Source organism: Megalobrama amblycephala, linkage group LG7 (genome assembly GCF_018812025.1).
Source record: "Megalobrama amblycephala isolate DHTTF-2021 linkage group LG7, ASM1881202v1, whole genome shotgun sequence".
Lineage (NCBI taxonomy): Eukaryota > Metazoa > Chordata > Actinopteri > Cypriniformes > Xenocyprididae > Megalobrama > Megalobrama amblycephala.
In genome coordinates, this window is record NC_063050.1 from 40,018,753 (window position 1) to 40,046,096 (window position 27,344).

Here is a 27,344-nt window from a genome sequence, read left to right on the forward strand (position 1 = left end):
CGGTGAAGAGGCCTTTTGTTGGGTCGATAAACCCGTCATTGTCTCCCGTCCCTCAGATTTGTGAACCACCGGAGCTATCAGCATTCAGTCGCCCCCATCATCCACAACAACGAGGGTTCCCTTGTTGCCTCTACTTCTTTTTCACATTTACCCATTCCCTCAAGAGCTCTTAGTCTTACAGAAAGTGATGTTGGGATGGAAGTGTAAGGAGGGAAGGAGAGAAATATTTCTGGTACAGGCCTTACAATAAGTACCAATGGTATACCATGTTACTCCAAGGTAATTCATTACCATGGTCGGTTACTTCCTTAAATTATAAATCGAATGTATTTATTCAGTTTTATCATCAACCAGGAAGAAATTGCACATCTAATCACTTAGAAATAGTAATAGCACACCTTTCCTCAACAAACTGCGCAATATGACATAGCTCAAATATGCGAGTTATGCATCAAAGCTGATCACTTAGGATTAAAGATTTCAACAAACCTATAACCATAAGTATGAGCAATATTAACTCTTTTGTCTTTCCCCGCTATAGACAAGATTTTCCTTCATATATGACACAATGCTTCTCCGCCATTGATAAGTCATTCTGGCAATTTGTGTTTTCACTGTTATATGGTAGGGGGCGCTATTACAGATCTTCTAACATAGTACAGAACTTCAGGATCCAAGCAAAAAAGGTCTGTGTAAACCAGAGGGAGCAGATAGAAGTTCTTTACGCGCAAGTAAGCTGACATGATCAGCAAACATTCAACACCATATAAATAAAATGATTTAAAAAATGTTGAACCCACAAAGAGATATACAACTGTGCAATGCACTGTGTTTACAATGTAAACAGTGTAGGTGAATGACAGGGAAGAGAAGAAATTGTTGAATAAAGTCATTATTTTTGTTTTGTTTTTGTGCACAAAAAGTGTTCTTGTTGCTTCATAACATTAAGGTTGAACCACTGTAGTCACATGGACTATTTTAACGATGTCTTTACTACCTTTCTGGGCCTTGAAATTGGTAATTAAATTGTTGTCTATGGAGGGGTCAGAGTGCTCTTGGATTTCATCAAAAATATCTTAATTTGTGTTCCGAAGATGAACAAAGGTCTTACGGGTTTGGAACAACATGAGGGTGAGTAATATATGATAGAAAGTTCATTTTTTGGTTTAACTCAAATTACCTTTAACTCTGAACTAACACTTTAATAATGATGCATTATAGCCAAAATAGTTAGTACTGGAATGGTTGGTTGCTGTAAAAGGTAGGCAGATGATTATGCTTAGGATTGAGTTAGAGCCAAAGCTCTAGTTTGCTCTTAGTTTGCTTTAGTTTGCCATTGACTAGCTTTTACAATGCTGAGGAATTGTGAGAAGTTGTTGCTATTGCTGTATTTTAGTTCTTTATAGCATGCAGGTGGCACCAGGAACACTTCAAAAAGAATACGTTCTTCTCTCTTGACTTTGAATTTCACATCGCAACAACTTGGGAAATTAGTTTTGTAAGGATGTGCAACCTTGGCTTTCTTAGATCTCGCTTTCGCTCGCTATTGACTTGCAAATGAAATTCCTCACTGGGACAAATCTTTAGAATCTTAACTAAATTCCCTCTCATGACCTTTATTGGCTTTAATTTGCTGGTTCTCAATCGTGACCCAAAACTGTTCCTGTTTTGGGTCGTGTTAGTAAAAATATAAATAAATAAATTCACTATAACACACAAAATAGTAAATAGTAAAAAAGCTCTTAATTTTGCCAGAATTCACCAATATGGAAAATTATTTTCATATCATTGCAGATTGTTAAATTTTATTTCACTAATATACAAAATCATTAAGTATGATTATTAAATATTATTTTCCTATTTAGCCTGTGTAATGTTAGACAATTTTTAAATAAATTTCTATTTTATTTCCATGTAATTGTTTAAAATTATGCTAAATTATTTACATGACAGGGTGTTATTTTCCTGTTTAGCATTGTGTCATGTTATACATTTTATTCATGATATTTAGATAAAAATGCAGTTCATGGTAAATTTACAGTATATGTTAGTTTATTGTCCATGAGTTGGGTCGCCACTTGATGTTCAATGTAAAATTAACCACAGCTTTAACTTCATAGCTGTCTTTTAAGAATTTGGTCATTCATTCTTCAAATCACTCTAACTCACTTTTATTTTACACCTTCTTTTGACCTCAAAATCCCGTCGATGTCATTGCAAGGTCAAAATTCACACCGCATTACAGCCCTATCGAACTTTGCGATCCCAATACTTCAAAGCGAATAAATCCATACGGGTAACCATGACTGATCGCTTTCGGCACATCACCCATATGCCTACTCCTGGAGAAGCCCCATTGGGCATAGACTGTCAGTAAGACAGATGTGTTTAACAATCTTTCCCTTTTGTGAGTGACTAGTACACTAATGTTTGGACATATGACATTGTCTGAGTCTTGCTCACTTAGCATTATAGTTACTGGGCTGAACAGGTTCTGCTCATAGGGATGTAGCTCACGGGACATCTCTCAAGAGTCCGTCAGATTGGCGTGTATGCCCTCGGGTGACTGTTATTGATAGATGCCTTGTCCAAAGAAATTAAATATTAACGATTTCAAATTGGAACTGCATGCGTGTGTTAATTTCTTGTTACCTACACAAAGCCGTCCCCACCCTCCAGAAGCATCTACAAATTTCCATCAGCGTGCCGTGTGCTTTTGTATCTTTCCATTAGAGCGGCTCTGTATGTAGTACAAGATATACATATTCCCTTGTTCTGCTCATCCTCTGGCTTTGATTTATGTGTGTGTTTAAATTGAGATCTTTAAAAGCACTATGTGTGTGTTATTACGGTTTGTTTTAAGATCTTCAGCTCTCCAGGGCACCAGGAATTTCCCTTAGACACTAATGTACCTCCTTCTCCCTCCCTCCATCTCTCTCTCTTTTTCTCTCTTCCTCTGAATGTGTGCACTGGCATGGTGGTTTGGCAGGCTGCTGTCTTCTTGTATCTGTTTGCGGTATGATTTGTTTGTGTCTGTGTGCCCAAGTGCGCGTACATGTGTATGAGATTCTTGCAACATGCCGAGACCACGCTGAGGAATGTTATGCGTTTGAGTCAATAACACACAGTCACACACACAGAAAGCTGACATCATTGCTCCTGTGAGACGAAAAGATGTGTGATTTGCTCCGTTGTTTGAATGCTTGATCTTCTTGAGTTGTTCACTTAGTTTGACCTGCGGCAAAAAGTCTGGTCCCCATCGCAGCTCTTTTTAGCCAAGAACCGCCCTCTTAGCGAGCCGAGTCGAGCCAAGTTGTACCACACAGTGGAAAAGCGCCATTAGACAGGAAAAGACCACTTGATTGACATGGAAAGTGGTCAACCACAGTTTTTGTTTTTATGGTACCACAATTAGACTGGCACAAAAAATGGCATGCACAGATGTTAAAATTTTAACCGATACAGACAATTATTTTCAAGTTATGGCCAATAAACAATAAATAGCCAATATTTATTAGTATTCTACATTGTTTTGTCTATATAAGTTAAAAACAAAACACTAAAAACTAAAATCTATTGTTGTAAATACTACAAGTGAACTTATATTATAAAGTATGAAAAATGGATATCCACTTTGAGATTTGAAAAAGATTACATTGAACAGTGTTATTCAATTATTGGTGTTATTAAAGATTAACTTTAAAGAAGAATTTTCGCTTTTTTACGTGTATCTTCAGAAGACTTGGATTAAACCGCTCCATTCATATGGATTACTTTTACAATTTTTTTTATTTTTATTTTTTGGTAAACTGTTCTTTAAACATAATGGGAGGACCGATAAAAAAAAAAATTGTCTAAAGCCAGTCAGTCAGATTAGAACTGGTGATTTCAGCCTGTGTTCGCCATTTTTTTTTGCATTATGCATCAGCTGGTCAGTGAACTGACTGTGGGTGTGCCGTCTAAAGCCGAGACCTCTGCGTACTTCACTTCAAAAACTGTCTGTGTATCTCTGCGGTCTCTCAATATCGCTGTCCTTTTTTCTCATCTCTATTTTGATCTTTCTTTTCTTAACCCCATCTTTTGGTCTTTGTCTCCCTAGAGTTCTGTATCTCTCTCTCACCCGCATCCTGTCACCTCTTCACTGCTTGTCTGTCTCGGCGGCCGCATCTCTCTTTGATATCCGAGACCAGTGAGTCTCCTGCACAAACAAAGGCCTTCTTTGTGTGTTTGTATGTGTGTATTCGCAGCTCTGTCCTTCTGTCTGTTTGTCTGCTAGTGCGGTCCAAACCCATGCTGTGACGTAGTGGTCCAGAATCGCTGTGTAATCTCTAAGCTGCATGGGAGAGCTGCTGCCGAATGAGATTGGGATCTGGAAGCACACAGTCTGAGCGTAGAGGAGTGTGAAGGAGGTCAGACCACACCACTGTGTGTGTGGGTTTGTGTGTGGTATGAAAAGAAAGAAAAAAAAAGCTATATTGTTTTGTAAGTCTTTCACTGACTGGCATTGGCATATTCATAACATTCAGAACATTTGATACAGGTAATAACATCAAACTCATTAAAAAGCATGTAATTTAGCCCTAACAGAGGATGTTTTGGGTTGAAGCTCTACAGCAAAACCAACACGTGTGTGTGTGCCTGTGTGTGGTTCAAGTATACCCTATGTTATGGGGAAATGTCCCGACAAAGATGGCAGTATCCAAAATCCTTGTCCTTAAGGGGACATTTTTTGGTCCCCATGAGGAAAGCAGCTTACTAAATGATGTTTTTTGAAAATGTAAAAATGCTGAAAGTATTCAGTGATGGATAGGTTTAGGAGTAGAGCTAGGGTTAGGGGTTAGAATATAGTCTATAAAAATTGTCTACGGAAAGTCCCCGTAAAACATGAAAACCCAACGTGTGTGTGATACTCACTTTCCTGTAAGTTCTCCTTCAGGCCAGAAATATACTCTACTACATGAGTATGCAAATGCAGATGCAAATGCTTGACCAACATATTGCACAAAGAGCCTGTGTAAATCACTTTGGCCACGTACACACTGTAAAGTTTCAGGAGTGACAACCGCATTTTTTTGTACACACATGATGGAACCATAATTTAGGGGATTTACTCCCGCATTTAAATGCGGTTATCACTCTTGAAACTTTACAGTGTGCATGTGGCCTAATGATTGTACAATGCGGTTGTCACTACCGTAAATTACTAAACTGTGTGTACAGAACGGGATTAAGCACTAAAAGGTGAATTGACAACCAAGTTTATTTGTAGTGTATACATAGCCTTTGTGATAGAATTACTATCAAATGATTGTGCTATTAAACCATATGTGTTATTATTCAGGTTGCTAGCTATAAATGTTGACAGTTAACTAGATTCTCTTCAAATCATGACATGACAGTAGTTGACCATAGAAGACCACTAATGTCCACTATCATATACCTTGCCGCAGCACATACCGTGGCATTAAAGGTCCCGTTCTTCGTGATCCCATGTTTCAAACTTTAGTTAGTGTGTAATGTTGTTGTTAGAGTATAAATAAAATCTGTAAAATTTTAAAGCTCAAAGTTCAATGCCAAGCGAGATATTTTATTTAAAAGAAGTCGCCTACATCGAACGGCCAGTTTGGACTACATCCCTCTACTTCCTTCTTTAATGACGTCACTAAAACAGTTTTTTGACTAACCTCCGCCCACAGGAATACACAAGAGTTGCGTTTGTAGAGTGTGTTTGTCGCCATGTTGTCGAAACGCTGTTATTTTCATCCCGCAGTCCAATCACCGGGTCTGATTCCGGCTCAAATTGATAGGGTAAAATTAAAGACATGTTTACAATAACACTGAGCGCGTGCATCTCCACGTTATGGTAAGAGGCGTGACCTTTCCGGGCAAGATGCGCTAAACTGCTGTCGAATCACAACACAGGAACCGCTGGCACAATCAGAACTCGTTACGTATTTCTGAAGGAGGGACTTCATAGAACAAGGAAGTCATCAGCCCGTTTTTATGACAGTGGAAACAGCGGTATACAGATAAGTAAATTATGTGAAAAATACTGTGTTTTTTTACACGCGAAACATGAACACATTTTATATTGCACACTATAAACACAATCAAAGCTTCAAAAAAAAACACGAAAAACGGGACCTTTAAGTATATTCTGACACATTTTAGAACAAAACATCCTGATAAATTGAGCTTATTTAGTTGTACTTGTATATTGAGCTAATTTAGAAGTACTAATTGGTAATTCCTGAAGTCTCTTGCTTCTTTGATAGTATTAAAGACGTTTGGAATACGTGACCAGCGGTATACTATTAGCGGTGTACCGCCAACACTGTTGAGAGCGACATTTAGATTAATATTAAAGTATGTGCTGCAAATTTTCCTCCCAATAACAAAATAAATACAATAAAAATGACAGTGTGAAAACAGCAGTTAAGAAAGCATCTGATCCCGAAAAAGAAACTTTGTTTTGGCTTGATATTGTTTGAAACTCTAATGTAAATCTAATTAAGTTAATGCAAAAGTTCATATACCTCAGTGAAACATCTGAGAATGTCATTAGTGAAAGACCTACATTCGAGCAATTTAAATTTCCTTTAGGCTCATGCTACTCAAAATGACAGAATAATCTATAGGTGTTCAGCCTCCCCGTGTGTGAATGATGCAGAGTGAGGAGGAAAAACACATTGCTTTGATTGTCTTGTTTCATCTGATGCAGTTTCACAGGGTTCACACAAGCACTCTCTCTCCCTCTCTCTCTCTCTCTCTCTCTCTCTCTCTCTCTCTTACACACACACACACACACACACAAACACATGCTCTTCCTCGAGGCTAAAGGTTGCGCAGGGTGGAGGTGGAGTAGTCGTGCTCAGCTGTTTGCTTCCTCTCAGATAGACATGTTTGTTTTCACACAGCAGGGCTCAGTATGAAAAGACCTGTACTTGTCAGAGCAAATATAATGTTTATCCAGTCTGCCCTTGCTCACACACACACACACACACACACACACACACACACACACACACACACACACACATACCTACTTAACTACAATGTGAGGACGTATGACTGGATACCCTACCTTTAGGGACTACCCTTTCTGAAGGGTCTAGAGACTAAAGAAAGACATCACTGCGCTTCTGGAGAAGCCGTTATTACAGATATCACTTGATTTTATCAATAAAACACTTCCTTAAAGACCTGACACTTTACCTTCACATTGGGGACAGTATTTTATATGTCCAATTTGGGGACATACACAAACTCTGATCTAGTCATCCTTTGAGGACTGTGGAGATACACAGACTCTGGTTAAGGTACACTTTCAGGACTTTGTTGTAACTTATAAGTTATTTATCCTAAGAAGACACAGAAGTGTAATATTACAATTCAAAGTTTCAATACTGGGTACTGGAATCAAGCTAGAGCAGAGAAACTGGAGTTAGAGACTAAACTGGGCTTTTTAACTTCTTCAAGATCACTGAAAATGGGTAGCATACATTTTCATTTGATTTGCAGCTTGAGATCGAGTGCCTTTGGATTGCTCAGTTGGGAAATGACAATTAACATTCAGAAATATTATTGATTCGACTGTATTGACTATCAGAGAACAAAAAAATGAACTGAATTAAGCTGAATAATGACATTATTGTCTTCCGCAGAACTGTTTTACAACTCAAATATAAGTCATGTCAATTGTTAAAATTTGCAACAGTTATTTTTAGGTGTTTTGAAGTTAACTGTATAGTATAACACACTTTAGAAATAAAGTTGTCTTGACTTCAAGGCAGAGAACACTTCCCTGACCACTGCCTGCATCCCTCTAGTTTATGTAGTATTGACTGCAAATAATCATTACCCCAAAAACATCTTAAGATGTTTTCCTCACCAGAGTCATCTCTGGCTACTCACTGGGGCCTTAAGACATTAGGCATGTTTTCTGCAAAATGTAATAATAGTCAAAAAACTATATGAATAAAAATAGTGATACACACACTCTGATAAAATGACTCTTTGAGGACTCTAGTGATACACACACTCCGATAAAATGACTCTTTGAGGACTCTAGTGATACACACACTCTGATAAAATGACTCTTTGGGGACTCTAGTGATACACAAATCCGATAAAATGACTCTTTGGGGACTCTAGTGATACACAAAATCCGATAAAATGACTCTTTGGGGACTCTAGTGATACACACACTCCGATAAAATGACTCTTTGGGGACTCTAGTGATACACAAAATCCGATAAAATTACTCTTTGAGGACTCTAGTCATACACAAAATCCGATAAAATGACTCTTTGGGGACTCTAGTGAGACAAACTGATTAAATGAGTCTTTAATATTAACAATATCAACACATTGTGGCGAATAACAGAAATTCAAAAAGATTAGAAAAAAAAAAACAATGTACAAAGGACAACAATGCAAATGCAAAACTGGCACTAACTTGGAGGCTTCCGTACTTCCTCCATTCATCCGTCTTTAAATTCTCTCTAACTTCCTCCTTTACCTTCACCCTCCTCCTTCCCTTTACATTCACTCGCTCTTCTCACAACCTTTACATTCGCTCCTCCCTCTTTTCACAACCTTTACATTCGCTCCTCCCTCTTTTCACAACCTTTACATTCGCTCCTCCCTCTTTTCACAACCTTTACATTCGCTCCTCCCTCTTTTCATCCCCTTTACATTCGCTCCTCCCTCTTTTCATCCCCTTTACATTCGCTCCTCCCTCTTTTCACAACCTTTACATTCGCTCCTCCCTCTTTTCACAACCTTTACATTCGCTCCTCCCTCTTTTCATCCCCTTTACATTCGCTCCTCCCTCTTTTCATCCCCTTTACATTCGCTCCTCCCTCTTTTCATCCCCTTTACATTCGCTCCTCCCTCTTTTCACAACCTTTACATTCGCTCCTCCCTCTTTTCATCCCCTTTACATTCGCTCCTCCCTCTTTTCCACAACCTTTACATTCACCCCTCCCTCTTTTCATCCCCTTTACAATCGCTCCTCCCTCTTTTCATCCCTTTACATTTGCTCCTCCCTCTTTTCACAACCTTTACATTCGCTCCTCCCTCTTTTCATCCCCTTTACATTCGCTCCTCCCTCTTTTCACAACCTTTACATTCGCTCCTCCCTCTTTTCATCCCCTTTACATTCGCTCCTCCCTCTTTTCATGCCCTTTACATTCGCTCCTCCCTCTTTTCACAACCTTTACATTCGCTCCTCCCTCTTTTCATCCCCTTTACATTCGCTCCTCCCTCTTTTCACCTTTACATTCGCTCCTCCCTCTTTTCATCCCCTTTACATTCGCTCCTCCCTCTTTTCATGCCCTTTACATTCGCTCCTCCCTCTTTTCACAACCTTTACATTCGCTCCTCCCTCTTTTCACCTTTACATTCGCTCCTCCCCCTTATCCCCTTTACCTCAACAAGGAAAACGAAACATTGAAAATAGGGCTGGGCGATATATCGTATGCGATTGTCACATGCATTTCGTCAGTAAAGTCGGTTCCCTGATTACCGCTAAATCGCCATCACCTGCTTTCAAATGGAGTGGCATTTAATAGACAGAGCCGTAGTTCACTGACAAGCCACGCAATATCGCTTTCATTATCGAAGGCGATTCATCTGCGATAATGAACGCGATATTGCGTAGCTTGACAGTGATCTACGGCTCTGTCTATTAAATGCCGCTCCATTTGAAAGCAGGTGATGGCGATTTAGCGGTAATCAGGGAACCGACTTTACTGACGAAATGCATGTGACAATCGCATACGATATATCGCCCAGCCCTAATTGAAAATGAACTATTCTTTCTTCATTAGCGTTCTTATACTCTGTCTTTCTTGATATTCTGCTTCATTCCATCCTCAAAACAATTTCTACACCTTTATCCTAATTTCTTTTCATTTTTCCTCCATTTCTTACAAAAAGAGAATGTGCTTAAAAGTGTTAAGATGGCATGTAAAATATATTTATAAGAGCTAATATGGGATTATTTTACTTGGGATAAATGGTACAGATTATTTTTGATTAGTTTATGTAACATCGCAGTACAGTCTTTTGCTAACAACGTTAATGTACAGCACCTTCAATGAGCTGGTCGCTAGTTGAGCCACTCTCTTCACACAAATAAGTCAAATAATACTTTTAACACTTTCCACATCATATTATATTTTTACAGTATTTTTATATATTATATATTTATTTTTTTACAGTAAAGAAGTTATAAAAGGCACTGAAGTGTTTTTGTGTTTGTGCCTCCTCACAAACCACCCTTTCTTTTAAGAGTCGTGATCCTGTTCCGCACATAATTTTTCACACGAGTCCATGTTCGCTGCTTCAAAGCTTCTGGCTCTGCGTGAATGCATCTTTCACAGTCTTGCTTACCAGGAACTTTGCATGTCTTGATGAACTTCATCATGTGTCTCTCTACTGCTTTTACCTCATTGTCCTCCCATTTCTTTTTTGGAGCATTTGAAGAACCTATGGAATAATTAAAAATGTAATTCTCATAACAACTAAATCAGTGAGTATGACCAAATCATACATATGTCCTAATTTGTAGATTTTTCTGAATTTTGAAAAGCCCTTGGATGGCTATTGCTGCTTGGAGCTAATTTATGGTTATTTGATGATTATTGTGTGTGTAGTTTAGAGATTTTTCTTACCTTGATCCTCTTGTGAAACAGATTGATCAGATTGAACAGGTGGATCAGTCTCTGCTGGTGCTGTTGTCTGAGATACGTCACTGTAATCCTCCTCATCACTTGACATGGAATCACCTTGAGCCTCAAGTTGCTCTAAACAATTGATAAAAAAAATCAACAGTTTATTGATTATACTTAGCATCTGTAACATATGATAATGTACAGTTTTTGCAAATATATACAGCACAGACACACACAGACCGTTCAAGTATACTCATACCATTTGGGTCAATTTCAATGTCGTCATGTTTCTTTCCTTTGAAGTCAGACAGTGTTCCTTTCTCCATGGCCATTAGGACTTTACTCATTTTTGCCAACTGCAGTGTCCCCTCTGGTAACCGGTAATACGGTGACGGTGATGAGGTCATCACAGAGGTGGACACAGCACAGGGTGCCGATGAAGAGGATGCATCAGTTGCAGACGCGACTAAGGATGACTGTAACAGTTTGAAAATATAATTTGAATAAAAACATAAGGTCTACAAGCAAAAGAACTAAGGAAACTATTAATTAATATTAAAATAATTAGCTGTTAATGGACTGAGGTGTTGATCACAGAGTATTGTGATGATGTTGACATATTACTCAGTGGTGGATCCGAAATGGTCAATATTCATATTCATGCATTTTTATTAATATTTATGTTAATCGTTTATGGCTTATGATTTATCAGTTTCACTTTTGATTTCCTATATTTATGTACTCATACTTTATATACATTACTTTATATACATATACTCTTCAAGTATTTACTTGTTATTGTACCTTTATGGTTATTCTTATTTTATATTTAAGAGTATGCTTGTTATGTTCAGTTGTTCTTCAAGTGTTCCGGTGTGACAGGTCACGCTGACACGTTTGTGGTTAGACATTGGACGCCTGCCAAGTACTGCAGAAGTGATGTTTTTAACATTTGAAAAAGTTCCCTAAGGGTTAAAACAACATATTTTTGACACTGGACCAGTGGACGATGTAATGGGTGAAATTAACCTTTTTAATTTTAACAAAAACATCAGTTTGAGGGGGTTGGGAATTTCCCTGTATGCTTATAGTATAATATGGACTGACTTATTGATAATTTAGCTTTTTGTCTCCTTTGCTATCCTGGGCTTCTGCTTCTTCTCTCTTATCTGCAAATGTCTTAATGTTTTAATTCTTTTTGATTTTCATCTATTAGATACAATATTCTGGATTTTACAATACTCTAAATTTATTATTAACTATTGGCTACTCCTTTATGATCGTTATTTTCCCTTTTGGTTTTATTAAATATTTTCATTATCGATCAAAGTTTGCGTGTGAGGCTAAATTGAATTGTAATGAATAAATAATTTTGTAAATAATAATTTTAAATAATTATTAAATAATAATAATTCTGTTTAGCAATCTTATTGCGTTCATTTTCAATTTCTGCTCTGTTAAAACGTTCATAGCAATCTTCATTGTTTTTTCTTAATTTTGCCAGTCTTGATTGAAAACATTTCTGTGGATATATAAAGAAGTATTTAGCATAAAGGGTTAGTTCACCCAAAAATGAAAATATTGTCGTTTATTATTCACTCTCATGCCGTTCCACACCCGTAAGACCTTCGTTCATCTTCGGAACACAAATGAAGATATTTTTGATTAAATCCGATGGCTCAGTGAGGCCTGCATCCAAAGCAATAACATTTCCTCTCTCAAGATCCATTAATGTACTAAAAACATATTTAAATCAGTTCATGTGCAGCTGCCGTCACGCCGTGTTCAGTTCTAGCTTGGTTTGTTTATATCGCGCTGCCTTTCTGCTAGTGATGTTAAGGACAGTATTTTAATTTTCTGTCATGATTGTGAAAAATGTCGCCATTGTTGGTCATTTATGCTGAATCGAGAATTGTAATAGGAACTCACGATATCGTTCGGGGAAAAAAACTTGATGGTAATAGGCTACAATTTTAGCCTTGGTTGAGAAGGTGAGGAAAGACGACTTTTAGCAAATGTAATAATGTCACTAAATAAACCCACTGCCTTTCACTAAAAAAAAAATAATAATAAATCACATACTTAGCTGAGTTTTGTATGTGGTTGTTGTGTAATAATAATAATAATTAACATTATGTTTGCGAGTATGATCACTCGTTTGTGAATGATTATAACTTGCACACACAGCCACTTCAAAACTGTTCATGAGCTTCTATGGGTTTGATTTTGGTCATTTGTTGAAATTAATACAAAAATACAGCGTGTCGGTGTCCATCCCCTGATCGTGACCCTCCGATTCTCCTTTGTGGTCATATGGGAAAGTGAATATTTACAAAAACAACATTAAAACTAGTTACATTTACACGCTTCCAACAAAGAAATGCATCGACTTCTGTCAGCTTGTTAAATATTTATTTTATTTGGACATTTTCTACCATACGACGGCTGAAAGCAGCAGCGCATGACTGTTCATGGTAACCAGATCAACATTGTAAACAATTCTACAAAACTGAAGGGAAAACACCAAATTATAATTAAATAGGATAAAATATCTTCTCCTCCCTGCAAACGATAGCATGAAGAATGTTAATATTTAACCGAGTCAAAAACAAAAGGTAAGTATCCATATTAATTTCAGAATCAGCAGACGCAAAACGCTATAAAAGGCGACAACTTTTAAAGTTAAAAAATGAAATAAGTTATAAAAAACGGTATAAGTTATGTAAACGATATAAACACCTTCTGGGTTCTCGATTTTAACGATTTGAGCAACTATAAACAATGCAAAACCTTTTGAGTTTTTGATAGGATTCCTATATAGAAACATCACTCCCTGCCCTCCAGACTCATTCACGCTGCTGCTGTGACGTCATGTGTAAACAACCTATTCATAAAGCTCCAAAGCAGTGTTTTGAAATCGGCCCATCACTATATTGTTGAAAAGTCGTTATTTTGTTTTTTTGGTGCACAAAAATATTCTCGTCACTTTATAATATTAGGGTTGAATCACTGTACTCACATGAACTGATTTAAATATGTTTTTAGTACCTTTATGGTTTTTGAGAGAGGAAATGTCATTGCTTTGAATGGAGGCCTCACTGAGCCATCGGATTTAATTAAAAATATCTTAATTTGTGTTCTGAAGATTAATGAAGGTCTTACAGGTGTGGAACGACATGAGGATGAGTAATTAATGACATTATTTGAACTAACCTTTTAAACAAACATAAAATGTACATTAACAATATTGAAAATAAAATTGTGACAATAACTAGGTAACTAGCAGAGGTGGGTAGTAAGGCGCTACATTTACATTCCATAACTTTTGGTGCTCAAGCGGTTAATAAACATAACTGCACGTTAGGGTTGGGTATCGTTTGAATTTGAACGATTCCGATTTCGATTCCTTGTTTCGATTCCGGTTCCTAACGATTCTCAATTCCGATTCTTTTAAGAGGCAGTTTAGGATATTTTAAATGAGCTAGCTAACCATTGGTCTTTCTGAATAAAAATAGTCTGACCTTCTCCATCAATTTTAATTCTATGAACTTTTTTTTTTATGAACTGTACTATGAATTTCTCACAGGGCTGTTTTCAACTACAATTTAAATATTAAATCTATGAACGTGAATATAAATATTATAAATTATGAATATATTGAAAACACATTTACACATGAGTGTATGGCTGCATTTACACTGCAAGTCTTAATGCACAAATCCGATTTTTTGGCCAGTGTGTTTACACTCACTTTAGACGCGACTGGTATCCGATATCTGTGTTTACATTACTTCCTGCCCCACGATGATCGTCACTCATAGTTTTAAAAGCACATAGTAGATCCTCGGGTTTTGAATGGTCGTGCTATTAAAATTATTTATATATTTCATGGAGAGGCCATGATTATCCTGTCAGAATGGATAAGTTAACAGCTGTCATGGATGTATTGCAGCGCGAATTCTGAATGAACGGATATAGACCGGAAAATAAAGGTAATTTGTGTTTGATATTTTATCTACATTTATTAGTTTTAGAATTCCGTTTTTTGAATAAATTCGAGCGAGCAAGGGTAGAGCGTGCGCGCGAGAAAAAGAGAGCTACAGTGAAGCTTTTGGCTTATAAGAAAAACAACAACACGGCGGTCTTTTAAATTAACCGGGCAAAGTTTGAAATTCAGCTGCTGCATATATGTGTGTGCATAATTTCTTTCACGTTAGACAAAGTTCCCACATCAATATAGAGCATACATACATGTCTGCTTCATAATACAACATTGAAGCTATATTTTTGTGAGCAAACGTTCCGCCCTCACCGTTTGATGGCTTGGAATTACAATGGGAATCGGATATGCGTGTTTAGACGTAGGTCGCATGTTCAAAGATCGGATAAAAATCGGATCTCGTGTGGATTGCCAGGCTGGGGGTCGGAGCCAGAGGAAGAGGCAGCGGAGGACGGTCGGCACAGCGCGTCAAAGACATTTATTTATTTCTACTCCATGAACTCAGAGGTGCTTTATCATGTTCGACGTGCACCCTCCTATGCACGAAACAATCTTGCCGCAAATGTTGCATTTTGCAGAGATTTCGTTCTATTTAGAAAAGTGAAACCACACTTTGGACCGCCGACACACACTATCCATGTTCGACTCGCTCGGTTATGCCAACACTTCCGGTGGACGCTTCTTCGTTGGTGTTCAGCGGTTTCTTCCTCCAGTCGGTGGACTGGGAATCGAAACTAGGAATCGAAATTTCAACTTTTGAACGATTCCGGGAAAATCGCAAAGCTAGTCCCGGTTCCAATCAATACTCGATACTCGATACCCAAGCCTACTGCACGTGTCTAAAAAACATTGTAGCTGGAGCTACTTCTCTCCGTTTGTCTATGACGAGTCACACAGATACTGTGCTTCTCCGCAGTGGTTCCTTCCAGACCGGGAAGGAACCAATTTAACTTTTTACATTTCTTTTCACAGAAATTACATTTCTAATGACAAAATATTATTTTGTACCATTTGGAGTGTTTACACAAAGTGTGCTGGATGAAGTGGACACGCACCTACAATCAACTAAAAACAAACCTTCTAATGCATCCTACGGTCTGCCAGCGATAAAGATCTTTTCTAGTTGAACACCTGTGCACCAGCTGTTAGTAGTTGCCCGTGTTGAATAGGGTGTTCAGTATTTTGGGGGCGGAGCAATGAAGGGAGGGGTGTGGTTGTTTGGGTGTCGATTTCAAATATCAACAGTTTTCCCCAGAAATCATCTAATAGTTGCTGCATTATGAGATAGTTACCGTTTTTCTTGATGTTCTTGCTTTGCCTGACTGCTTATGTGGACCACTGCTGTTCACCTCGTCCAATCCAGGTGAAGAAACAGGAGCAGCACAATGAGGCTGGATGCCAGAAAAGGAACCAGTGAATATAAAAATCAGAAATGTTTGTATAGAACAGAAAAACCAGTAATTACTCTAGCTGTCCTACAGTAACTTTATCTATCACTCCTTTCCTTCTGTTAACACCCAGACACACTACTCACAAAAGAGACAATAATAAAGAATAATGATACAGATGTTTTAAAGTGGACTTACCGATCTCTGCAGACCCAAACTGATGGATGGCTTTTTATCAGAGGATTCAGTTGATGCTTGAATCAAAGGCTTGAGAAATATGAGACCACAATCACATGGTAACTAATCAGATAGTAAAAGATTATCATGAATTACTGATCAATCTTTCTATCATTTTCTTGATAGTACCTTGACTCGCCATGGCCAGTCTGAGTATCCGTGATTGAAAGTGATTTCTTCCCCTGGTAGAATGTCTCGCACAGCAAAGAGACACAGGTGAGGTTTCCTGCTCACTTCAAGGGTTCTCATTTTGCAAGTAGGATTTCTGTGTTCGTCATTTACAAGTCTTCCCAAGGAACAGTCTTCTTTAGATGCATCCATGCTATAAAGACATAAAATTATTACTCAATTCTTGTAATCTTATATATGCTAGACATGTGGAGTTATTTTTAAGTGGAAACCCACCGCTCTGCATAAGTTGTATGTCTCGTTTTTTAATCTACCTGATTCAGACCATCAGCTGATCATCAGGACACAGCTCTATGAACTCAACCGAGTTTGTCAGGTTAAGGAGACAAACAGAATCTGCAGAGAGGAGGGGCTAAGAACCACAGATCTATCGGATAGTGTATGGCAACATCCTCTCAGCAGACAAATGCATCTAACATTCACCATTTTGTTCTCTTTTGGGAAAAGTGATTGGGATTATAGTCTGATTTAAGTATTAAGGGTGTGTTCATTATGTTTGTTTAGATTAAAACAGTTGTGCTGCCACCTCGTCTACTGACCAAAGTGATTGGGATTATAGTCGATAGTTGTGCTGCCAGGCATTTCTTTTTTCAAGTTGCATGTGATGGTCATTTAAAACAAGTCGATTAAAAAACACGAGACAGCAAACCCGCTAGAATTAAATCTTGCAGGTTTGCGATACAATCTAGTGTCTCTACTACATCAATCCAACAGGTCTGTACTCACCACCAATTTCTCCCACGCCACTGAAAGTCAAACAGGAACGCGTTCTCGGCCTCAGTGTAGTGTTCAGTTCGGTCAAGACTCTCTTCTGAACTCAGAAGTTCACCTCTGTATTCAAGAACGAAATCACGTCTGAAAAAAGCTCTAGTGGTGAAAACTCCACGCCCTGAAGAGGAGAAATGCATTAGATTCAGCAGTTTATTAAAAGTCAACTATCATTTTGATCATTACTTAAAGTTCTCTGCCATATGATGTACATTATATGTAAAAGGGAAATTGCTGAATGAAAATAGTCAATAGCCAGGCAAATTTCTAAGTATGCTGTGCTTTTATACATTACATTATACTTTAAAATCTTAAAATTATACAGTTAAAATTTCATACACTTTCATACATGAACAATATTATCTTGGCTTTATATCATTTAGAATAGAGTGCTGCAGCGATGACGTATTTTTGCTGGTGATCCGGTAGTTCACACACCCCTGGTTCCCTCAACTAAAACCCTATATGTTGTTTTAACTGGCTTTTGTATTGCTGCAGAAACTAAGCTTAAGTTTGCCTATTAATACACCACAGTTGAAAAACTTCATCGTCCTCATGATTAAGCTTCAACAACTCGTCTAGAACGTGTCTGTGTTGCATTATTTTTAAAAGAAAATTCTGTGTTTATACATGCATCTCTTCTGGATAGTTTGTCTTTGTGGTGTATGGATGTTTATGGATGGTTTTTGGCTTCTATAGTTTAGATAAAGAGTTTTTTTGTTGTTGTTAAATGTGCCTCCAGGAACTGTAAAACTTTAAAAATCCATCTCCCTGTTTAATAAGTATAATGTTTTGCATTCTTACAATGTATGTTTGAATGGTTGTGTACAGTGTACATCCCTAAATCTACCTCTAAACACAACGAGGCTGTGAAAGGGACTAGTGAGTAGATGACTTTATCTGTTCAGGTGACGATTTTTAATGTCCCAGACAACCTCTGTCTCCCATTTAGACATTTTAAAGTAAAAGCTTTTTTTTTTTTTTAAATCACAAGAGGGTATTACTGATGTATTTTGTGTCTTAGAAAAAAAAGTGAAAATAACAGCCCTTACTTAAGGAATTTAACCAAAACCCAATTTTAAAAAAAACAAAAAAACAAACATTGATCATGTAGATGATCATGCACAACGATATACTGATAACTCGAAAAAAAAAAAATCACCTTATTAAAATTATCCATTGTCCTGGTTTACATACAAACCAATAACCACCTAAAAGTGTTAGTTCACCCAAAAATAAAAATTCTGTCATTAATTCCTCTCCCTCATGTCGTTCCACACCCGTAAGACCTTCATTCATCTTCAGAACACAAATTAAGATATATTTGATGAAATTCAATGGCTCAGTGAGGCCTGCATTGAGAGTAAGATAATTTCCTTTTTCAGTGTCCAGAAAGCTACTAAAGACATATTTAAAACAGATCATGTGACTACAGTGGTTCAATACTTTTTGTGCGCCCAAAATCAGTCATCACTAGATATTATTGAATAAAGTGGTTATTTTGTTTTTCTGTGCACAAAAAGTATTCTCAACACTTCATAACATTAAGGTTGAACCACTGTAGTCACATGACTGTTTTAAATATGTCTTTAGTAGCTTTAGAGGCCTCACCGAGACATCGGATTTCATCAAAAATATCTTAATTTGTGTTCTGAAGATGAATGAAGGTCTTCCAGGTGTGGGAAAACATGAGGGTGAGTAATTAATGACAGCAACTTCATTTTGGGTTAACTAACCCTTTAAACTACAAGACTTTATTTGTAAAGCAGGTTATTCTGCATTAATGACATCAAAACCTAACCATTCGTGTATCTGGTTAGTCATAAATACTTGCCTTTATATTTGCTGATGAACTGCTCTTGAAGCCCAGGCTTATCAGCTCTACGGGTCATGTGATCCTCTGCATCCTGCAGAGGTGTTTTACGCCTTTTGCTTTTCAGCATTATTTCTGGAAAAAAAGAAATAAAAAGAAATATAAGGTGAATGGATTAAATAAGCATTTTTAAAAATCTTTTTGATCTTACTGGAATTGTTCACCCAAAAATGTACATAATTATTGTACTAATCCTCATGTTGTTCCAAACCTGTGTTGTGTTTTTCTGTGGAACACTAAAGTTTATCTTTAAATGTAATACAGAGCTCTATGCAGTGACAGCACATGTGACCAGTCTGAAACAGGCATTTAGATAAAAAAAAACCCAGCAATATCATTGATGCCAAAAACCATTGTGACCAGGTGATTGGTGTCAATCCATATTCATATTCATTTAAAAGCTACAGATTTTCAGTCAGTAATCTGCTAGATTTATATGGACTATTTTGTCTGCTTTGGAGCTTGACACACAGAATAAAAATACTATAAAGTGTCTATGTACTGTCATTGTGCAAAAAAGCTCTGTGAAGATAAATAAAAAAACATGGATACTTTTGTGTTCCATTAAAAAAAAAAAAAAAAATTGTGTAAATAATGTATTACATAAAATTAAAAATGACATCAGATAATAAAAAATGAAAATTAATTATTTCAAATTACAATATATACTGTTGATATTTTACAAAAATTGAGAAAAACAGGCTACCACTGATTAAATTGTAGAATCTAAAGTGATATTATATGAAATATAACAAAATTATATTTGCTGATCAATGCCTACAAATAAACAATGAACTGTTTTTTTTCCTTATTTATTGCAACAACAAAAAAATCAAATGAGAATCAAACTCAAATATAATCGAGAAATAAAACATTAACAGAAAATAATTTAACCACTAAAGTAAACATACATCTTACTAACTTTCATATTTCACAGTGTATTTTAGTTATCATGCATTTTCGGGACAACACTTGATCTCACCTCTCCAGCGTCCATTGATGGGGGTTGTCGTCTTTTTCGCGTCAAGCAATGCCATGTGACTGCATTTCCCGGGAAAACACATCCACAGCTGACGTGTGTACGTGACGTAGTTACGTATTTGGATTTCACGTTGAAATTGTGACTACATTTATTTGACCTAATAAATATTTTGGCAAACACCTAGATCTTTGTTTGTTTTATTTACAGTACTGGTTCTTCAAACTTAAATAAAAAAATAAAAAATAAAATAAAAACGGAGGCGTACGTCTTTCTAATGGACAGAGCACATGATCACTTTTAAACGATCTCTTTGGAACACATATCTTAATTTTTACTAATTCTATTTAATCAAATGTTTGAGTTAAAATCAGGGAGATGTGTGGATTATTTCGAGGCTCTAAAATAAACTTTAACGTGCACTTTATTAACAGCATTTTCTTTAAATCTTTTTTTTTTTAATTTATGGTATTTTATATTAAATATAAAGGAAGGAAAAGCTGCTAGATCTTGTAAAAGTGCTTTAAAAACGCATAGCCACGACAGATTATTCCATCTTTTGAGCAGCACTTGTGATCTCTCCTCAGAGTTGATCTCACTCTGCACTGAAGCTGCTGCGCTGCTGCTGTGGGGGATGGGCGGGAGGCGCGCGCGCGATCAGAGGCCGGTGGGGGAAGGGCGGCGAGTCACTCAGTGTCAGACTGTCTGCAGCTCTCAGCTAGGGCTAGGGTTAGGGTTAGGGTTAGGGTTAAATAAATAAATCTGTAAACAAACATGTAAACGTCCCAGCTTGAGTCATGATTCTTTTAAAAACTTTTTATACTAAATACTGTAACTGCTCTCTCTCTCTCTCTCTCTAAATATAAAACAATGTTTGCTGCAACTGCTCTCCTATTATATATTCTCATTCATATGCATCCTTAAGATGTAAACCAGTATGTGCATTTCTTAAAACAGTTCATACAAATAACAGCACACAATGAATTACCTGCAATAGCCTGTAACCAGCTCATAATCCTTATATCAGTGTCATCAGAATGACAAGTCCTTGTGTCATTGTTGACAAAGACACTCTGACAGTATTTTCAGAAGTAATATGGATACGATTTTGATGTCAGTGATTGAAAAACACAAGACTGCACTTTATCTGTATGGCATACATTTCAACAGTATGAACACGTCACTCTGGATGAGACAGGATTCAGATACTTTCTGGTGGTCTGTCAAAAAATTACAGTAGCTACAATGTCATGTGATATAATGACAGCCAGTGGCACAGATCCTCACCAAACCGTCCATTCCAGCGTGATGAATATGATCCTCAACTGGATGGAACTGGAATAAATACTTTGACTGTTGCGATCATCCCAATCGGACTTATGATAGCTGCCTGAATTATAATAATGCTCTGTTCACTGTTGGACAGAGGAGAACTGATGACAAAGAAATGTTTCAAGGGTACCCCAAACAAGTGACGAACCTGGCTGGAACATGCTTGTTCAATGAACACTTGTCAGTGGGGTTGTCGATTACCTGAAAGTTTTCATCATCATTGTATGTGTGTTGTCTGCAGCAAGTTTCTGTATTTGGGTGAATATTTGCAGCAAGTGTGTTGTCAAACTGATCAAGATGTTTTGTTCATTTTTTCTGTTTGCATGTGTTTTCTTCAGTTGTGCGCGGTGATCTCTCTCAGCCACCGTAATATTTACTGTATAATGTAAAATGCAAGTAGACTGCAGTAACATAGCATTACATCAGTCTACAGTTTGTGTAGTGAACAGTACATAGTGAACATTATCTGATTTCACACCTGTTCGGTCTACAAACACATCTCCCATCATTCGGCTCTTTTGACCCGTCTCGGCCTTAAGGTCATGACTGAGAGCATGATCTACAACAGTGGCTCTTATTTCCATCAGAAACATCTCAGTCTTGGCCTCTTCTACCTCTTCCTCTGTTCTCCTCCGTACCCTTCCACCACACATCCTTACTCCTTCTTCTGTCTGTTGACTCTGTTTGTGTCCTTGTTGTTCATTCATGTTCAGAGTGTGTAACACTGTGTTGTGCTCTGTCTGTGCCTCCCAAATGAGATGGCATCTGAGATATTTTAGAGAACTGTTGAACATTGCTTGAATTACATTCCCCTTCATTATTGAAATTCAAAATTCATCCCTGCAATTTAATAATTCAGGACAAAAAAAGTCTAAAAGAAATGTATAGAAAATATGCTTGACAGTTTATGACTAGTTCAACCATTTTGCATTTAATGGCTTATGAAAATAAAAACTATTCGACACCTAGTATATTTTGATGAACCTGACATAAGCAAGTGATAATGTAGGAAACATCTGACACTTGTACATCAAATGCATGAATGTACCAAAGCATTTGCAATTTGTTCAGGAGAATGAGAAACTGCATTTATGATGTGAACAAGAGACTATAATGTGGATGTTGAACAAGTAAGAATTTTAGTTGTGATTGGAGAAATGCACCAAAGTGAGAGAAACTGTTATATATAATATAATATAAAATATAAAATTATTATATTATATATAATATTAATTATTATAAATATCATATATAAATATAAATTATTATATTATATATAAAATATAAAGAGAATGTTTGCTGTAACTGCTCCTATCTATATAATATTATAATATATTTTTTTCACATATCTTTATTTATTTTTTGTTACTATTTGTGTACTGTACTTGTCTCGTCTCTGATACTAATGGAGGAACAGCAGAACGCAAAGTAGGAGAAAACACTTAAAGCAAATAAAATCACTCATAAAAGCAAGCGATTTTGAAGGTTTTCAAATTTTTGTTGCTTGTGTATTTTATTAAATAAACTCATATGTATAAATCATCATACTTGACGGATTAAAACAGTTGTCCCTCCGCTTTTGGGAGGAAATATGTACGTTTCATATTCAAATGACGTAATGTCTGTCGTCCCCGCCTCAAACTCGTTCGTACATTAATAAACTGTAGTTACAGTACGCGGATATAGTCTCCGTTAGGCGGGGGCGGGGCAGCGCGATCTTTACACACACATTGATGCGAGCGCAAAACTCAGAGGATTAAAAGTTAATAATACATGCCAATATAAAGCATGAGAGCTCCTGCAAATGAGTCTATTTTTATTTAAACACAAATTATTGTGAATATTTCTCATATTAAATGTGGATTATATGTCAATTCATTCATATTCATGATAGTTTTTGCCTCCGCCATCTTTATTGGTGACGTGTTGGTCTCTGATTGGTCAGATCACCAGTCCCGCGCTCGTAGTATCTTCCTGCGCTCTGATTGGTCAGAATCCCAAAAGTGTGTATCTTTCCGGAAGTGCAGTTCTCCTAGAGGGCGCTGTGTTATACACACTTTAGTGGGGGGGCATACACACTTTAAGTACACAAATCACATAAAAGTGAATTTTTGGGACAAATGAGATTTTAAGCCAGGAAACCATTTTAGAGCATGCTGAATGCCATTATATGGTCAAACAAATGAGGACATACAAAATGTCCCAAGTTTTTTTGGTGGTCCCCAGTTTACTGGTGTGTATCCTGGTGAATGTACCCAAAAGTGACATAAGTAGGTACACACACACACACACACACACACACACACACACACACACACACACACACTCAGGTACTTACACACATGCCAGCACACAAGCACACACTCACACTTTTCTCGCTGTAGTTTGAGTCCGGGGATGTACAGTGGGGTCCAATAGTCTGGATTGAAAGTGTGTGTGTGTGCATTGAAAATCTATGACTCTAAATCTAATTTAGGTCTGAAACGGAACATTTCAAACTATTTCTAGGTCACAAATCTGAGTAAATTACCATGTAAAATCCTTTGTGTACTATAAATGTTCTTGCTTCTGTTGAAGCACAAGATGCTCAAATCAAAAACTAATTCTGGAATTCATGTTAATCATTTTTTTATATTTATCTGATTATAGTTACATTTTTATTGGTTACACGATTACTTAATGTTCACAAAATGGCAGTAAATTACTCTAATTACAGTTTTTTTCAGTTGCTAACAAGCATTGTTCAATACCGAAACCACATTTTCAAAACTCTTCACACAGTCTGCATTACCAGCATGAATGTTGGCCAAACAGTTAATCTCACCTACAAAACTCACTCAGACCAACATAACACTGGCAACAATTCTCATTCAGAAAACACACATTTCATTCATAACACATTGATCTAACACTAACAACAGGAAGCATTACATAATTTATGAACTTTTCTTTTTTAAAGTTTCAATGATTTTCCAAATCAGTTCTTCATATAGAATACTGTAACACAATTTCACTTTATTGAAAGCATTTGTAACACGAATGAATCAGAAATTAATCAATTTCATTTTTTTATATGAATATAGTACTTGAAAATTATAACCAAAAGGTTAAATCATTTCTGTCTTTTAAATCATACTTAATAAAACAGCCTATTGCTTATGTATGTTCAAAAAGTCTTACAGTTTTGTGAAATTACGCAAGTCAGGCCACACGGCATAACAAATAACATATTTCATCTTTTTTGTGTTTTATTTTGATTGTTTTTATTTTAAATGTTTACTTTTATATGATCAAATTAATAATCATCTTTTCAATAACTTTTGAACCCCCTGCAGCTCCTTCACAAACCCCAGTTTGGGAAACCCTGACTTAATGTAATGGTTAATCCACTTAATTTTGTTAATGAACTCACTATAGTACAAGATTATCATATTTAAGGCCAAGTCAAAAGAAATCTAAAAGTAATCAAGAAGTAGTCAGTTTATATTACCTAAACTGTGTAATGCAGTGGATTTATATATAATATATATATATATATATATATATATATATATATATACAGAATTGTTTTTGCAGATTTATTAAAAAAGAAAAACTGAAATATCACATGGTCCTAAGTATTCAGACCCTTTGCTGTGACACTCGTATATTTAACTCTGGTGCTGTCCATTTCTTCTGATCATCTTTGAGATGGTTCTACACCTTCATTTGAGTCCAGCTGTGTTTGATTATACTGATTGGACTTGATTAGGAAAGCCACACACCTGTCTATATAAGACCTTACAGCTCACAGTGCATGTCAGAGCAAATGAGAATCATGAGGTCAAAGGAACTGCCTGAAGAGTTCAGAGACAGAATTGTGGCAAGGCACAGATCTGGCCAAGGTTACAAAAAAATTTCTGCTGCACTTAAGGTTCCTAAGAGCACAGTGGCCTCCATAATCCTTAAATGGAAGACGTTTGGGACGACCAGAACCCTTCCTAGAGCTGGCCGTCCGGCCAAACTGAGCTATCGGGGAGAAGAGCCTTGGTGAGAGAGGTAAAGAAGAATCCAAAGATCACTGTGGCTGAGCTCCAGAGATGCAGTCGGGAGATGGGAGAAAGTTGTAGAAAGTCAACCATCACTGCAGCCCTCCACCAGTCGGGGCTTTATGGCAGAGTGGCCCGACGGAAGCCTCTCCTCAGTGCAAGACACATGAAAGCCCGCATGGAGTTTGCCAAGATGGTGAGAAATAAGATTCTCTGGTCTGATGAGACCAAGAACTTTTTGGCCTTAATTCTAAGCGGTATGTGTGGAGAAAACCAGGCACTGCTCATCACCTGTCCAATACAGTCCCAACAGTGAAGCATGGTGGTGGCAGCATCATGCTGTGGCGGTGTTTTTCAGCTGCAGGGACAGGATGACTGGTTTCAATCGAGGGAAAGATGAATGCGGCCAAGTAGAGGGATATCCTGGATGAAAACCTTCTCCAGAGTGCTCAGGACCTCGGACCGGGCCGAAGGTTTACCTTCCAACAAGACAATGACCCTAAGCACACAGCTAAAATAACGAAGGAGTGGCTTCACAACAACTCCGTTACTGTTTTTGAATGGCCCAGCCAGAGCCCTGACTTAAACCACATTGAGCATCTCTGGAGAGACCTAAAAATGGCTGTCCACCAACGTTTACCATCCAACCTGACAGAACTGGATAGGATCTGCAAGGAAGAATGGCAGAGGATCCCCAAATCCAGGTGTGAAAACTTGTTGCATCTTTCCCAAAAAGACTCATGGCTGTATTAGATCAAAAGGGTGCTTCTACTAAATACTGAGCAAAGGGTCTGAATACTTAGGACCATGTGATATTTCAGTTTTTCTTATTTAATAAATCTGCAAAAATGTCAACAATTCTGTCTTTTTCTGTCAATATGGGGTGCTGTGTGTACATTAATGAGGAAAAAAAAAAATGCTTAAAGGGATAGTTCATTTTCATTTTTGGGTGAACTATCGCTTTAAATGGCTGTAATTTAACAAAGAGTGAAAAATTTAAGGGGGTCTGAATACTTTCCGTACCCATTGTGTATATATATATATATATTAATTAATATTTTATGTGCAGTTTGTATTTAAATATGCGTATTTTACATTTGCACTAAGTAATCACAAAAGTTACTTTACTGTTAAGTTACTGTGTCATCTTTTGTGTGCATGCTTGGGAGAACTATGGAGTGTGGAAGAATCCTGTATGTTAAAAAACAAAGTGCCACGTGCATCGACAGAGACAGAGCCTGTGAGAGATTTTCTCCACCTGGCTCTTGGCAATGCCTTTGGAATGAGATGACAACATCAAACAGGGATGGCCACTGCATAGCTGTCAGGGCAAGAGAATGGAAAGTGTGGCGCTCACTCATGTTTGTGTGTGTTTGAGCAGGAAACACACTGATGAGCTAATGTGTGTGTATGTCAGAACAAACGCATACAAAGGGTTTGTGATTCAGGATTTGTTTGCACCCTTTTTCTGACATACTCATCATTACTTATGGGTTTGAGATATGTGACATGCAGAAACACAAGCATGCACTCGCACTCGCACACACTGCACACACACACGCATGCGCACAATCGGTGATATCTTTGTTGCTTATCACAAGATCTAATTGTGAGTGATCCTTGGTTTTCCCAACCAGGGAATTTCCTCTCCTTGCTGCGGCTTCTTTGAGAGAGAGAGTGTGTGTGTGAGTGTGTGTGTGATTGTGTGGAAGTGGCTGCACGCCGCACCACCAGGCGCTTTTGAAGTGCACACACACACACAAACCGCATAAAAATCTGAACCAGATAATGTTTGCTCTTCGACAGGTTACAGCAGCCCCTTACGGTACATGTTGTTTCCCTTTGCACTCGCTGACACACGCACCTTTTAA

The 27,344-nt window shown here is 37.3% G+C and overlaps 1 protein-coding gene across 1 annotated transcript; it reads right to left on the bottom strand.

Annotated features, from left to right (window-relative positions):
- Positions 1 to 9,764: 9,764 nt before the first annotated feature.
- On the bottom strand, positions 9,765 to 20,953 carry LOC125272537. Its single transcript, XM_048197435.1, has 9 exons — positions 20,117 to 20,953; positions 19,096 to 19,209; positions 17,220 to 17,382; positions 16,434 to 16,626; positions 16,266 to 16,334; positions 15,972 to 16,070; positions 10,939 to 11,155; positions 10,680 to 10,811; positions 9,765 to 10,494 (listed from the first exon to the last, which is right to left on the bottom strand). Exons 1-9 carry the CDS (start codon positions 20,196 to 20,198, stop codon positions 10,274 to 10,276), a joined length of 1,290 nt encoding a protein of 429 aa, XP_048053392.1. The 5' UTR covers positions 20,199 to 20,953; the 3' UTR covers positions 9,765 to 10,273.
- Positions 20,954 to 27,344: the final 6,391 nt, after the last annotated feature.

Coding starts and splice junctions, on each gene's coding strand:
- LOC125272537 (XM_048197435.1), bottom strand. CDS start 20,198: ATGTGTTTTCCCGGGAAATGCAGTCACATGGCATTGCTTGACGCGAAA. Junction 16,627..17,219: donor TGGCGTGGGAGAAATTGGTG/GTGAGTACAGAC, acceptor ATGTCTTTATAG/CATGGATGCATCTAAAGAAG. Junction 11,156..15,971: donor CAAGAACATCAAGAAAAACG/GTAACTATCTCA, acceptor AAACTGTTACAG/TCATCCTTAGTCGCGTCTGC.